The sequence below is a fragment of the Chlorocebus sabaeus genome, chromosome 4 (genome assembly GCF_047675955.1).
Source record: "Chlorocebus sabaeus isolate Y175 chromosome 4, mChlSab1.0.hap1, whole genome shotgun sequence".
In the NCBI taxonomy this organism is placed as follows: domain Eukaryota; kingdom Metazoa; phylum Chordata; class Mammalia; order Primates; family Cercopithecidae; genus Chlorocebus; species Chlorocebus sabaeus.
Genome location: NC_132907.1, coordinates 60,174,837 through 60,191,394, shown reverse-complemented (window position 1 = coordinate 60,191,394; position 16,558 = coordinate 60,174,837). Strand labels below are relative to the sequence as shown.

The 16,558-nt window shown below is 42.9% G+C and overlaps 1 protein-coding gene across 2 annotated transcripts in view; it reads left to right on the top strand.

The window, feature by feature from the left end:
- RAI14 (retinoic acid induced 14) overlaps positions 1–16,558 on the top strand; it is a 174,706-nt gene that overhangs the window by 87,617 nt on the left and 70,531 nt on the right. For both annotated transcript variants that reach the window (XM_007961324.3, XM_007961325.3), the window contains exon 3: positions 12,949–13,079. In XM_007961324.3, coding sequence (XP_007959515.1) covers positions 12,949–13,079 — 131 coding nt within the window. The remainder of the gene's footprint in view (positions 1–12,948; positions 13,080–16,558) is intronic.

The following is a 16,558-nucleotide window of genomic DNA, read 5'->3' as shown; positions in this document are numbered from 1 at the left end:
ATATATATTTTTTTCACAAAAGCTTGCTATTCACAGAAGCTTTATGAACATGTTTATAAAGCAAATAATCTTGTTTTAAATGCTTTTGCGTAACTGCAAATTTTATATTTAATACTGAGTTTTCTTTAGGTGTGGTTCCTGTGGTTAAAAGGCACTTATTCAGACCTCAGAGTTCCCCATCTTGATACCAGCAGACTGAGGTCTCTCTGTCGGCCCCAGTGACCACTTTGCTGTGATCTGCCGTTCTCTTCCAGTTGGCTTGGTTTTTTGGAAGTCTTCCTCCATGTGATGGGCATATGTGGGAGGCAGGAAAGGGCAGTGATGAGAGCATTGGAGTGAGGGTTTGAATTCCAGGTCTTCCACTCTCTGACTTTAACTTTAGGCAAGATGCTTATATATCTGTGCTTCCGTTTTCTCATCAGTAACATGAGGATAACAATATCTGCCTCAGGATGGTCTATCAGTTTCCTGTGACCGCTGTAAGAAATGACTACAAACTGAGTGGCTTAAAACAACAGAAATGTATTCTCTCAACAGAAATGATTCTCGAAAATCAAGGCGTCAGCAAGGCCATGCTCCCTCTCAAAGTTCTAGGGAAGAATCCTTCCTTGCTTCTTTAGCTCCTGGTGGTTGCTGGCAATCTTTGATGTTCCTAGGTTAATGGCAGCATAACTCCAGTCTCTGCCTCCATTATCACATAGCCTTCATCCTGTGTCTCCTCTATGCCTTTGAGTCTCTCTCTCCTTACAAGGACACCAGTCATTGGATGTTGGATCCAACTTAAACCAATATGACCTCATCTTAACTTGATGATGTTTGCAAAGACCCTATTATCCAATAAGGTTACATTCTGTAGTTCTGGAAAAATGTGCATTTTCTGGGGATACTGTTCAACAGTACAGGTGGTTATGGTGATTTAAATGAAATAAATTATTTATGGCACCTGGAAGGGACTAGCACATACTCTCAAAATTCAGCAAATCATAAGAAGCCACTTTGTCATAAGACTTGACTCATTTGCTGTACAATCTCATTGCTCCTTTTTCATTTGACATTTGCTGCTCTTGGTTATGCTGGGCCACCCTCATCTCATGTTTTTCACCATATTATAGGGACATCTAAGTGGCTCCCTAATATTTCACCAGGGTCTTTCCTTTCTGCCATCATTCTGAGAACTCTAACATTCACATCAACGACCCGTCCAACACCCTGCCTCTGATCTATAGGATCAGTCCCTGGATCTTGTCCTTACCTGTCCCCAGTCCCATAGTCATTGCAGGTACTCTCTGACTGCCCCTTCTCACCCTTTCACCCTGGAATCTCTGCTTCACTCCCTGTCTTTTCAGTCTCCCATGATGGATCAAGCCAACTGCCCCTTTCCCCCATCCTACCGGATGCCCCCAGTGAAAAATCATGTGACCTTACCAAATGGTTTCTCTATGGAGTTACAGTTGCTGCTCCCAACTGGACCTTTGGAGCTGTTCAAAAACCCTTTTATTTGTTTTAGGCAGGTTTCCTTACTCACTTCCCCCTGGGAGCTATTGAAGCATTACCACGTGTGGGGCTTCTTTGCCCACCACTGACCCTGCTTACTCTGTCTCCCATTTCCCCAAGAAAGGATAAAAGCCATAAAACACAAACAGTGACTTCTTCCCTGCCACTGCATCTCTGCTCACCCTCCTCTTCCTCTTTACTATTGCAGAAACAGAACAAGACCCCAATTCACAAAAATCAGCCTTCTGCCTGGGTTGAATCCTCAATTCTGCCACCTCCCAGCCCCTTTCATCACATCTCCCCCACCTATACTACTCCCCCCCTTTTTTTTCTTTTTTTCTTTTTACAGAGATGGAGTCTCGCTCTGTAGCCTAGGCTGGAGTGCAATGGTGTGATCTCGGCTCACTGCAACCCCTGCCTCCTGGGTTCAAGCGATTCTCCTGCCTCAGCCTCCCGAGTAGCTGGGATTACACGTGCATACCACCACACCCAGCTAATTTTTGTATTTTTAGTAGAGATGGAGTTTCACCATGTTGGCCAGGCTGGTCTTGAACTCCTGACCTCAAGTGATCTGCCTGCCTCAGCCTCTCAATCCTTATACCTTTCATGCTGTCTCTGTCTCCACTGACTCCTTTGCTTGCCCCAGTCTATAAACACATTTAAACCCTCCTAAAAAGTTTAAACATCCTAAAAATTTCCTGATATGGTTTGGCTGTGTCCCCACCCAAATCTCAGCTTGAATTGTAAATCCTAGAATTCTCACGTGTTGTTGGAGGGACCCAGGGAGAGGTAATTGAATCATGTGCACAGTCTTTCCTGTGCTATTCTCATGATAGTAAGTGTCACGAGATCTAATGGGTTTCTCAGGGGTTTCTGCTTTTGCTTCTTCCTCATTTTTCTCTTCCCACCGCCATGTAAGAAGTGCCTTTTGCCTCCTCCCATGATTCGGAGGCCTCCCCAGCCATGTGGAATGGTAAATCCAATTAAACCTCTTTTTCTTCCCAGTCTCAGGTATGTCTTTATCAGCAGCATGAAAACCAGCTAATACAGTTCCCTCCTTTATCTTCCATTGAATTGCTTTGGCTTTCTCCTCTGGAGAGAACCAACTGTGTTGTAAATGGAGTGACTGCATATGTTTTTTAACTTCCTTGTGCCTTATTTTCCTTATCTGTAAAGGGCTAATAATAGCACCTACCTCATAGGGTTATTGTAAAGGTTAAATTGTAATATAGTACAGCTCCTCGCACTGTACATTTTAATTTTAGTAGTAATGGTATCATCTTTGGGCATTCATAGGACTGAGTCCACAGCATTACTCTGGCACTGATAAACAATGACATAAGTAGCTATGGGGTATGTTTCTGTTCTCAGAAGTCTGAAGGCTCCTTGAGGAACAATATTCCAATCAATCTTTTTATGCCAAGCACTTCACATAGTACATAAGAAGTACATAGTACACATACTCTCTCACTCTCTAAATAATGAATATAAGTAAATGAGTAGTTGAAACCAATAGAATTGGATGGAATAATTTTTCTCCATGAAGGAAAAAATTGGCCTCACCTATTTTAGACCTGTCTCTGCCCCCATGAGACTGTGCTTTGGCTTCTTATGACATGGTGGGTCTTTAAAATTATTTAATAATTTAAAATTCTTAACGAGGTTAATTAATAGTAGCTCCCAAGGTAGAAATAAGAAAAACAAAGCCTTTCCATGCACAGCTCTGAATTGAGCCCCTACCATCCAGTGGGCAGTGGGCAAGGGGCTTAGGGCTGAGTGGTGAACAAGACAGATGCTGGCCATTGCCCATGCCCTGGAAATCTAGTCCAGTGGATGGTCAACAGACCTTTACAGATACTTTGGAAATACTATTTAATTACAACCATGCCAAGGCCTATGGAAGAGAGCATGGGGAACCCCAGCAAGGAGAACTAACCTGGTCCTGGTGGCCACGAAGGGCTGGGGAAAAGGAAAGCAATGAGGAGGAGGAGCTTGCTAAGGTGGGTAGGGCAGAGGGATCAGCCTGTTTCTGGATGGAGGTGTTTATGTATTATGTCCATGCCACAGCACTCAGCATTTACGTGGAAAAGACCTCAGGAAGCACTGACGCACTTCATTTAGGGAGGGTGATGGATTTCAGGGTGAACAGCAGGGACAGTGTAACCTGCATTTGTGAATAATCTTAAGCAAAAATGTAAGGAAAGGGAAAAGACATTTTAGATAAACTTATCAGGTATTGGTCTGAAGTAACGAACATTATCTGGAACGCTCTTTTATGAAACTGCTGATTAGGTGTTTGCCATGTTGTATTGGTAATTTTTTGGTTGTAAGGTTTTGCTTGTATCAACTTGTTATTTACGCTCTCTACTAAATACATCTTGTATGTTTTGATCCGTGTGTCTTTTCTTCTCTCCTTTAATTTAAATATTACTCCCTGCAAGGACTGGTTCACAATCCACTCAGGAAACCCCCTGCTTGCCCAGCTGTAAGTTATCTTTCCCTTCTAGTGTGTCAATTCACCATTTTGCTCACGTTGCCACTTCTAATATCCTATTTTGCATTGTTGGCATACTTCTGGTATTACTGTATTTTATCTCCACAACTATATAGAAAATTTAGGAGCCTCATGCCTATAATCCAGCACTTTGGAAGGCTGAGGTGGGAGGATCCCTTGAGCTCAGAAGTTCAAGACCAGCCTCGGCAACCTAGGCAGACTCCGTCTCTACAAATTAAAAAAATAAAAATTAAAAAAAAAAAAAGAAAAGAAAATTTGGGAAAGGCTATACTGCATGTAAAACACACTTATTTGTTGAATAAATGAATGAATGATAGGGATTAGATCTCACTTATGTGTGTAACAGCTATAGAATCTTCTCTATTACCCTGCACCTAGTAGATACATAGCTATAAGTACTGGTGGATATAGTCAACTGGGGAAAATATTATTTGAGACTGAAGCTTGCCTGTTTCTTGTACTCTTTCTTAAAACGATGAGGTGTGTGCAATTTTTTTTCCTGGACAATATGAATCTGAAACCTTCCCAGTGAAAACAGTTTACTTTGTCTTTCGTCTTAGCCTTGCCGATTATATTGGCAAAACAGTCTGCTTACCGAAAACTGGAGCAAGAAATGCAGCTTTTCTCAAGATAATCTCAAATAGATTCCTCCAGATGGCTGCCCAAGCAGAGCCACAGAACAAGAGCATTCTAATTGGTGATGGTTAGGGTTTTTGCATCTTTTCTCAAGAAAGTCAAAGAAACTCTCTTCCTGGCTTCTTCCATGCCACTGGATTATTTTGATTGAGTTGATATATTTGAAAACTCAAAATCTCTTGACTAGCCAAATGTCTGTGACCACTGAGTTCCACTGGTTTTTCAGGTCCCAATGACTAAACCAAAATAAAAGAAGGTGATGCCATGTCTGGCCAAGGGCAGACACTGCTGGTTGCCAAATCCCCAGCGTTCATCACCCGGTTGACATGATGTTTGCTGTTCTAGATGGAGGCAGGCAAGGCTTCAAAAAGGCCAAGCTTCAAGAGAAAACCTTTAAGCAAGTCAGTGTCATTTGGAAATGATTTGATGAATAGGACACTTACCGGCCAGCCAATATCATTTATGATATATTAGCAGGAATGTTTGGAGCCCACATTGAGGGTAAGGGCTCTTTCCCACATGCCGCCCCTCATAGCTGACACATTACACATGTCTCTGGAGCATAACATATGGCTTCCTGAACTTGCAAATATGGCCTAATGTGCTCTGTTGAAATCGCGTCTGTTTTAAACAGTCTCTTGGAAAAGCGAGCCATATTCAATAAGATCGTTAATTTCATGTCTGTGAATGTTTCTCTAGAGCCCTTTAAAATATAATTTTGAAGGAGCCTAGTAGAAAATTTGCTTTAAGGTGTTATCAGCCTCTAAAAGGGTATTGGACTATTGGTCCTGAATTGTAAATATTAAAATATTCACAGAGCATTAGTCAAGAAAGAACAGTGCAGCTCATCACATTCCAGAAGAATCACCATTTTAGGTACCTAATATGTGCCAGGCTGTTTATGTATGTTGCGTCTAATTCTCAGGATAATTTATAAGTAGGTAGGATTTCCTGCCATTTATAGATGAGGACAGGGAGGCCCAGGGACACTGATGACCACCTAGAAGTGATGGAACTGGAATTTCAACTCAATAGCACCGAACTCTGAAATCTGTCTCTTCTTTTCTACACCAGGACTTTTAAACTTGGGATTAGGGGTGGACTGGGTGGGGGTAGATATTTAAGCCAGAAATCATATGCAAGTGTTTGTGTGGATCTGCATTATTCTGAGGAAAGTCTGCAACTTTACCAGATTCTCCAGGTGGTCCACAGGCCTCCAAAAGATTAAGAACCAGATTTTGGCACCACTCTGCCTTTTTTTTTAAAGAGATGAGGAAACAGCAAATGAGACTGAACTGTTCGAAGGCATTTGACCTGGTGTTGACTTGACCAAAAACTGAACCACAGGACTTCTTTCTAAATTCTGTGTGTATGTGTTTTGTATGCCTGAAGGGGGATGGTGAGGGAAGGAGAAGGAAATAAAAGATATAAATTACATTTGGAGGAAAGTACACAAAATGATGTACAGTCTAACAAGTAGTTTTAAAGTGAGCATCTGAGGAGTTGCTAATCAGACCCTAAAACAGAGCAAGTCCCAGAATGGTCTCAGGTGTCCCTTCCTGATAGGATGCCACACCTTCAGCCCTAATCATGACCCTTACTTTTATAGTGACCTTCTCCTGACTTTGCTTTATAATTTTTTTTTTTTTTTGAGGTGGAGTTTTGCTCTTGTTGCCTAGGTTGGAGTGCAATGGCATGATCTCAGCTCACCACAACCTTCGCCTCCCAGGTTCCAGTGATTCTCCTGCCTCAGCATCTCCAGTAGCTGGGATTACAGGCATACGCCACCAGGCCTGGCTAATTTTGTATTTTTAGTAGAGACAGGGTTTCTCCATGTTAGGCTGGTCTCGAACTCCCGACCTCAGGTGATCTGCCTGCGTCAGCCTCCCAAAGTGCTGGGATTAACAAGTGTGAGCCACCACACCTGGCCATAATTTTTTTTTTTTTTTTTTTTAATTTGAAATGGAGTCTCGCTCTTGTTGCCCAGGCTGCAGTGCTTACTACAACCTCTGCCTCCTGGGTTCAAGCTATTCTCCTGCCTCAGCCTCCCGAGAAGCTGGGATTATAGGTGTCTGCCACCATGCCTGGCAAATTTTTTTGTATTTTTAGTAGAGACGGGGTTTCACCATGTTGGCCAGGCTGGTCTCGAACTCCTGACCTCAAGTGATCCGCTCACCTCGGCCTCCCAAAGTGTTGGGATTACAGGCGTCAGCCACCTCGCCCAGCCTATAATTTTATCATCTGTGTATACATCCCTAAACACTATGGTTCCATGTTTCCTGTTTCCATCTTCGTGTGCATGCAGTCATACTATTGTGGGTTTTCTTGTGTGTGTCTTGCTTCTTTCACCAATACTGCTTTTAATACCCATCTGTGTTGTTGTATGTAGTTGTAGTTTGTTCATTTTCATTGCTGTGTGGTATTCTGTAGCTTGATTATGTGATTATTTATTTATCCATCATCTGTTATTGGAAATTTGGGTTACTTGTAATTCTTGCCTGTTATGAGCAATGCTTTCATTGACATTCGAATACATGTCTTATACGCAGGTTGGGGAAAGACCAATATTTACTCAGCTTTTGTGGGCGACAAAATACCTAGTTCTACAAGAAAATAGCGAAGAGTTCTTCTCTTCCCAAGCTGCTTCCTTAATGCCTTGTGGAAGAAGAAAATTCTTTCAAGTAAATTCTCTTGTTAGCCTCAGCATAGGTTCCAGTTGTCCTCAAGCTAGATAAAAATCAAAGGATGCACTCATTGAACCTAAGTGATTCCAGGGCTCCACCCCAGACTCCTGGGGTCAGAATCTGCCAGATGGGGCCTTGGAGTCTGCAGATTTAACAAGCACCCAGTTGATTCTTGTGACTGGGAGACACCGCCTTCACCCCAGTTGAATTTATAAGGCTGGGCTCCTTAGTTGGGAAGAGATTTGAAGAAAGCGTTCACATGATTAAAATCTCGGAAAATTGGCCTTTTGTTAAAAAAGTTAAGGGAGTTGGATTTATTTAGCCTATAAAAAAAACTGAAATACGATTTAATAGTTGTTTGCAAAAGAATGAAACTTTTGTAAATGAAAAAACAAATATTTGCTAAGTCAAGAGAGATTTAGGTCAATCAACCTCCTGCTAAAATCAGCAGCAAATACTGAGCATTTACCAGCCACCATGGGGGTAAGAAATGAAGCCTGTTCTCAGGGCCTTCAGGGAGCAAAAGACAGGAGACAAACTGTAAGCTCTCGAACAAAAACCAGGATGCGATATTTCATCAAGTCTAGACTGTGGGCTTTGGTTGAGATGAGCCAGTGGGTGGCCCCCAGGGACGCAATGGAGTAGAGAAACAGAGAGAGGTCACCAGGAAAGGGTGGAGAGAGCCTGCAGTGCTTGAGCTAGGCTTTAGAAATACGCCTTTGCGTAGGTGGATGGGATGACAGAGCATTCTGAAGCAGTGGCTGCCAGTGTTTTCTCTTGTGATCCTCCAGTAAGAAATATGTATATTTCTTACATATATATATATATATATCTTTTCTTTTCTTTCTTTTTTTTTTTTTTTTTGAGACAAGGTCTCGCTTTGTCACCCAGGCTGGAGTGCAGTGGCGCAATCTTGGTTCACTGCAACCTCCACCTCCCGGGTTCAAGCAGTTATCCCGCCTCAGATTCCCAAGCAGCTGGGATCGCAGGCATGAGCCACCGTGTCCAGCCAAGAAATGTATTTTACATCATCAGTCAGCATACACATACATGCAATAAATAAAAGTTTCATAAGACATTTAACTTTATTAAAGAGTGCATCTAACTTTATTAAAGGTGCATCTGATGTTTTCTGTGTTTTGATTTTATTTTTTTAACATGTTAGGTTAACCAATAAACTATATAGGTTTCATAGAGCTGAAAACTATAAGAGGACCAGAAGCCCAGTGTGGAGGTGGAGTCAGTCCTGTCGTATGGAGGGCATGCTAGTTAGAGGAGAGGATTTTCATTGAAAGTGGTGAGAGATAATACTGTTAGTTTGATGGTGGTCTCCAAAAGCCTTCCTTGATTCTAGAGCATGAATGAATTACTTTGGGATGTTATGATAACATTTCAAACTTCACCTATTTATTTGACCAGCTCTACTTTGGACAGTAGATTGACCAAAGTGACTTTTTGAGATTTCTTTTGATGCTTGGGGGTGGGGGTAGGGGAGAGGATTTGCTTCTGGATTCCAAAAAATTACTCAAAGTGCTTATTGAACATCTATTTTGTCTCATGTTGTGATTGGCTATGGGAATTTTGGTATAGAAAATGGCACTGGAGCCGGGCATGTTGGCTCACATGCCTGTAATCCCAGCACTTTGGGAGGCCAAGGCAGGAGGATCACTTGAGGTCAGGAGTTCCAGACCAGCCTGGCCAACATGGTGAAACCCCGTCCCTACTAAAAATACAACAATTGGGCCAGGTGTTGTGGCTCACGCCTGTAATCCCAGCACTTTGGGAGGCCAAGGTGGGCACATCACAAGGTCAAGAGATTGAGACCATCCTGGCCAACATGATAAAACCCCATCTCTATTAAAAATACAAAAATTAGCAGGGCGTGGTGGTGGGCGCCTGTAGTCCCAGCTATTCGGGAGGCTGAGGCAGGAGAATCACTCGAATCCAGGAAGCGGAGGTTGCAGTGAGCTGAGATTGCACCACTGCACTCCAGCCTGGTGACAGAGTGAGACTCCATCTCAAAAAAAAAAAAAAAAAAAAGAATTAGCCGGGCATGGTGGCAGATGCCTGTAATCCCAGCTACCCAGGAGAAATAGGAGAGTCGCTTGAACTCGGGAAGTGGAGGTTGCAGTGAGTAGAGATCATACCACTGCACTCCAGCCTGGGCAGCAAAGTGAGACTCCGTCTCAAAAGAAAAAAAAAAAAAGAAAGAGTATGGCACTGGATAGAATAATTTTATAGGAGAGGATGAGAGGATGTAGGAAATCTCTGCATGGGCAAGTTTAGGAAGGAAAAGTGAGGTCATCTTGAGCACTGTGCTTCTGGAAGGAGCATGGTATGGCCAGTTGTGCATGTCAGAGCTAATTGCAAGTATGATGAGTGGCCTGGCCCAGGCCTAGACAACTCTGCTACTGATCAGAATCCAGATTCCTGGATCAGAGGTCTAATTGGGACCCTACCTGGCCTCTATTTTTAGCATGCTTGTAAGAATTTTAAGAGCAAAACTCTTTTTAAAATTTTTCATTTTTAGAGATGGCATTTCACTGTGTTGCCCAGAGTGGTCTCGAACTCCTCAAGCAATCCTTCTGCTTTGGCCTCCCCAGTAGCTGCGATTACAGTTATGAGCTACCACGCCCAGCAAGAGTAAAACTCTTACCTTCTCTCCTCTTTTCCCAACCTAGCTCTGCTTACTGTGAACCCCATCTACAGCACTTCTTGAATGATGTTGTGGATTATTTATTGAAGATTTGCTTGTGTAACCGTGTTCTCTTCATCTGCTCCAAGAGAAAAGTAAATTCTGGCTTGCACTGAGGAGAGGTTCTAAATAGAAGAGAGGCATTTCAGACCTCTAGGAATGTGGCATTCACCTTGTCTTCCAAAGAGCGGGATAGGGAGGATCTCTCCTGCCATGTCGTATAGAAATTGAACTCCCTAAAGATCCACGTGGAACTAATTTTAGGGAACCCCTGTAATCGGATTTTTCTCTACTTAAGAGTAGAGTGCTTTAGCAATGTTGAAAAGGAAAATCCTTTCATGTAGCAGTTCCTTTGCTTGAGTACTTTCAGTCCTGTCCTCTGAGATTTCATATCCTTTTGATCTTCCCAGTCCAGTTTTAATTTGTTCAGTTCAAGTTAGAAAAGGATTTTGAAAAACAATACTTTTCTCTTTTGGGATTCTATAGGTAGGGATCATTGGTCCTAAATGTTCTTCAGTAAACTTTCCCTCCCTTTTTTCTTTGCTTATAAAATGCCCTCTGGGGGAAATAAGCTGCACTGTGTTTCTTGGGACTTGATCATTTGCTGCAGTTGTTTGTACAGTTGTTAAGTTACGCTTTCTATTCCACTAACAAATGATGCTGTGAGGATTGCCATATTTCTTGTGTTTCCCTTCAACAGGAAGCTTGATTGGTAACTAAAGACAACATCTCATGTCTTCTTTGTGAGTAAATTGCTCTAGTAGGAGCGTGGCTGATGTTGGTCCAGACGCATTCTTACTTTGTTAAACATATGAAGAGAGTCATCATCATCAAGGAGAGCTGCACTGGTCTACATGGTAGCCCCTGGCTAACGGCATGTGAAGTCTCAAAGTTAAAAGTTCACTTCTTCAGTAGCACTAACCACATTTCCAGTGCTCAGTAGCCACAAGTGGCTCATGCAGTATTGACATTTTGGGCCAGATTATTCTTGGTGGGAGTAGGAGGACTGTCTTGTGCATTTGTGCATTGTAGGATGTTCAGCAGAACACCTGGTCTCCACCTACTCAATGCCAGTAGCACTCTATAGACATAACAACCAAAATGTTTCCAGAGATTGCCAAATGACCCCACAGGGGCAAAACAAATCCTGGTTAAGAATCACTGGCTTTGTGGCTATAGTATTTGAAAGCTCAGATAGAGGACATTTCCATGATGGTAGACAGTACTGTTCTAGAATCATCCCTAGCAGAATTTGGGGAATTTTATGTAATAAGAATTTTGAGCTTTGGCGGAATCACAGTGGACATACAGTCCAAAGCCTGGGGAAACTGAGGCACAGAACGATTTATGGGTGACATCAGATCACACAACATGTGTCAATCTGGACTTCTGGACTTCAAGTTCACGCAGCCCAGAGAACAAGCTGCTGATTTTTGTTCAAACCTGCTTCGTTCTTACTGTGCATTTGCACTCAATGTTGGCTGTGGAGGAGGACGGAGTCCTAAAAACTGGGAATGGTTCAGTCCTGAGATGTTCAGAGATGCAAATTCTGGACACATCTCTTTTATCCCCCCCTGGCTTGTGGCTTTGTTTAAGGCTGTACATATGGGCTAGGGTTGGGAGGGTGACTGAGACATTTGATGGACAAAGAAAGACTTGTTGAGTTTCCTCATTTCCATCAGTACAGAGATTGGGAACATACTCCCGGGGCCATGGAAGACTGTCATCCTATAAAACTTCTTCTTTGCTTTTAAATCTTCATTATCTCCTCTGTCTGCTTCCTTGTAGGGGTCCATCGTAAAGCCATTAATACGAAATACCTGGAGGTTCATTTCTTCAGAGGCTGCAAGGAAGCAGAGTCTATAGAAAGCTTTGGGAAGGGAAAAGGAGTCTCTCTCAGGATGTGGTGTCCACAGCTGAAGGGGTCAGAAAGTGGGCTTAGCTCAGGGTCCTGGTGCAGGAGATGACTGGAAATCAGCCTGGGCTCGCAAAGTGCCCAGGGGCTTTGATGTGCCCAGCATCTTTCCTTCCTCCCCCTCATTAATCCCATGTGCTTCGACACCTCCCAATGACTCCTCAGTCACTGGTTCTATAATTCTCTCCCTCCTCTGCTCCCAAACCTTCAATGGCTCACTGCTGCCTTTTATTAAAGTCTTTCTTAGTCTTATATTGAGGGCCCATTTGCTCTTGTATAGAAATCATCTCTTTCCCTCCTAAGTGTAGAAACCAGTTTTGCACATATGAGTGCCTTACTGTTACTGTGGTTTGCAGAATTATTCAGTTGGGGTTTGGCATTGACAGTGATTGAGGCTTTGCTCAAAGCTCTTTGATGTTTAATAGCTTGCTCAGGAAGAAGTTTTGTTTCTGGTGAGACTTTGTTGAGTCGGTAGCCTGGACAACTACTTAAAATCAGTATCCAGCTGAAAATTCAGGGCCTAGTAAACAGACCAGAAAGAAGGCAATAAAAGCTGATGAAGAATCGTGTGTCTGTAAACCTCGGGTAACCTTGAGCTGCTGGTTTGGTTCTGTAACACGGTGAACAGAGTGAGCTGTGGATGAGGTCAAAGGCCAATGTGCTGAGGAGCAGCTGTCTAGTTCAGCTAGAAATTAGCTAATGTGTAAACCGGCCTTGAGGTCTTTTTAAGTTGCTTCATATTCCTAGTGTTAGTTAAAAGAAGTAACTTTTATCTCAGACTTTGGTGACTAACCGTGATTTCATTGCACTATTTATGTTTTCTTTTGGGAAAGCAGCCTTCTTGGGTGTCTCCATGGTGAAGGGGAAGGTATTTTAAAACATGCTCCTTTGGGAGCAGGTTTTGATTTGAGTGATGGGAGGGTGGGGGCTGCGAGGACCGCAGCCCTGCTGGTCAGTGCAGCTGTGGTCAATATTGTTCACAACCTCTGTTTCTTCTCTTTCTCTATAGACCAATGAGTGGAACAAGAATGATGACAGGCTGCTGCAGGCCGTGGAGAATGGAGATGCGGAGAAGGTGGCCTCATTGCTCGGCAAGAAGGGGGCCAGTGCCACCAAACACGACAGCGAGGGCAAGACCGCGTAAGCTGAAACACTGGTTTGCAGATATGCCGGTTATGGGTTTTCGGGGATGTTCTCTGGAATCCTTAGTATCCGCAGGGGAATTTCACACGTGCTCCCTCTCCACTCCCATATTGAAATATGTGAGAAGATATTTTAATCTAGTTCCTTTCTCTCCAAATTCCAAGTCACACATGGAGCTTTACCTCGAATGGGTATACACGTTACCAGGTATTAGCAAAGGTTTTACCTCCCAAGATTGCAACCAATTGTAGGTGAGACATGAATTCTGTCTTCGATAAGAAATAGCATAAAAGAGAAAAAAGTATTTTCCTGTAACCCTCAAACCTTACTGTTTATTTATCTTAAACTACTTGTTTATTTATTTGATCTTCCTTAGCATAGATCAGTAAGTACATGAGTAGTATGATTTTGCTTTGTGGTTTGCTGTGTGTAGTACTCTTGCTTGCCATAATTAAAGCTACATACTTGATTAGTATTTGTGTATGTTTGTGCATGTGCATGTATTTGTTTATATCCACTCTGACGTTGGCAGTGTTGTGGAGAGAGCACTGACTTTGGAGCCAGATAGACGTCTTACAAGAACTCTATCACTTATGACTTGTGTAATCCTTGAACCTCAGCTTCCTTACTATAAAATGGAGATGGTATTAGTTAACTGTTAGAGTAGTTATGAGTATAAAATGAAATAATAATGTAGGTTGGATGCCCTCAGAAGCAGGCTCTGAGACAAAGATTTAAGTGCAAGTAGTTTTATATCTTTTTTTTAACATGTCAAATGATGGTTATTGTGTAATTACTGTGAAACACACAAAGCAGTAGTATATATTATTTAGGGATGTATACATACATATAATGCAAGTAATTTCTGTAGCCATTGATCCCAGGAAGCATGAGAAAGGAAGAAACCTATATTTTTAAGGTGTGTTATTGACAGGTTCCAACTTTGTCACTCTTTCTTGAAGAGGATTCTGGGAATCTGTTTAGACCTAGAGCAGGGTTTGGCTATGTTGCCCAAGCTAGACTTGAACTCCTGGGTCCAAGCAATCCTCCTGTCGCAGTCTCCCAAGTAACTGGGACTACAGGCATGTGCCACCATGCCTGGCTACTGTCTGATTTTATAAATAAAGTTTAACTGGAACACAGCCACACCCATTCATTTAGGCATTGTCCATGACTGCTCCCACACTACAAAGGCAGAGTTGAGTAGTTATAGCAGAGACTACATGGCTCACAAAGCCCAGAGTATTTATCTGGCCTTTTACAAAAAGGGTTTCCTTATCCCAGGTTTATAGTATGCCTCAGAGTTTTTCCACCCAAGGTGTGAGGAACCTGGGGTACCTATCCCTTATCTCCTCTCCCTCAAAGGTTGAGTGCTGACCAGGTACAGTGGTTCCCGCCTGTAATCCCAAGCACTTTGGGAGGCTGAGGCGGGTGGAATCACTTGAGGTCAGGAGTTTGAGACCAGCCTAGCCAAAATAGTGAAGCCCTGTCTCTACTAAAAATAGAAAAATTAGCCAGGTGTGGTGCAGGCATCTATAATCCCAGCTACTTGGGAGGCTGAGGCAGGATAATCACTTGAACCTAGGAGGCGTAGGTTGCAGTGAGCTGAGATTGCGCTACTGCACTCCAGCCTGGGCAACAGAGCAAGATTCTGTATCAAAAGGAAAAAAAAAAAAAGAAAAAATTGAGTGCTACTCTAAGGGACACCATGGTCATGGCCAGAAAAAGTCTAAGGGGTCCCCAACCCCCAGGCCACAGATGGGACCAGTACTGCTCACAGCGGGAGATGAGCAGTGGTTGTGCAAGCATAACCTTCCTCTGTGTTTACAGCCACTCCCCACTGCTCGCATTACTATCTGAGCTCCGCCTCCTGTCAGATCAACGGCAGCATTAGATTCTCTCAGGAGCACAAACCCTGTTGTGAACTGCGCATGCCAGGGATCTAGGTTGCGAGCTCCTTATGAGAATCTAATGTTTGATGATCTGTCAGTGTCTCCCATTACCCCCAGATGGAACCGTCTAGTTCCATAAAAAAAAGCTCAGGGCTCCCAGAGATTCTACATTACAGCAAGTTGTATAATTATTTCATTATATATTACAATGTAATAATAATAGAAATAAAATACACAATAAATGTAATGCACTTGAATCATCCCAAAACCATCCCCCGTACTTGGTCTGTGGAAAAACTGTCTTTCACAAAACTGGTCCCTGGTGCCGAAAAGGTTGGGGACTGGTGGTCTAAGGGGATTTGGGAAGGGCACCTTCAGCTGTAGGTACTCTATATAAAGAGTGGCACAGCACCCAGCCCACAGTGGGCCCTTGATAAAGCCAGTCACCTACCCTGCTCATCCTAGATTAGTGGTTCACAATCTTGGCCGCTTCTGCATTTCTGCATTTGAATCACCTGGAGTGCTTTTTTTTTTTGAGATGGAGTCTGTCGCCAGGCTGGAGTGCAGTGGCGTGATCTCGGCTCACTACAACCTCTGCCAGGCTGGAGTACAGTGGTGCGATCTTGGCTCACTGCAACCTCCGCCTCCTGGGTTCAGGCGATTCTCATGCCTCTGCCTCCTGAGTAGCTGGGACTACAGGCACGTACCACCACACCAGGCTAATTTTTGTATTTTTAGTACAGACGACATTTCACCATGTTGGCCAGGATGGTCTCAATCTCCTGACCTCGTGATCTGCCTGCCTCGGCCTCCCAAAGTGCTGGGATTATATACAGGCATGGAGTGCTTTTTAAAAATATTAATGACATATTGATCAGAATCACCCCAGATGCTCTGAATCACTTGGTCTGGGGAGAGGCCCAGGAATCTTTATTTTTTGTTCTGAGGTGTTTGGTGGTAAATGTTGGGGCTTTTGGTCTCCATTTTGAATCACTACTCACCCTTCTTTGTCTCTGCTCTCCCTAGTCCAGGTTTGCACATGTTTGTGCAAGACAACCTCTTCAAGTCATCCCAGAGAAAGGGGAGAGAAATGTTTATGATAATTTTGTCCAAGATAGTACTTACTAAAGAGAAGACAGAAAATTTAGATGAGCAGCTTAGCTACAATTGTGATAACCTTAACAAATTTGAAGCTTTTGATCATAAGATATTTATTACATGTAGAATAGATGGTCAGGCTTATTTTATGTTCTCTCTCTCTTTTTATTGTGGTAAAATGCATATAACGTAAAATTTACCATTTTAACCATTTTAAAGCATACAATGTAGTGGCATTAAGTATATTCACAATGTTGCACAACCATTGTCACTTTCTAAGTTCTAGAACTTTCTAATCAACCCAAAGAAAACCCCATACTCATTAAGAAGGAACTCCCCAACCTCCCCTCCCCTTCTTCTGGCAACCACAAATCTGGATTCTGTCTCTGGATTTGCCCGCTCTGGATATTTTTTATAAATGTAATCATATAATATATGGCCTCTTGTCTCAGTTCCTTTCATTTAGCATAATGTTTTCAAGGCTCA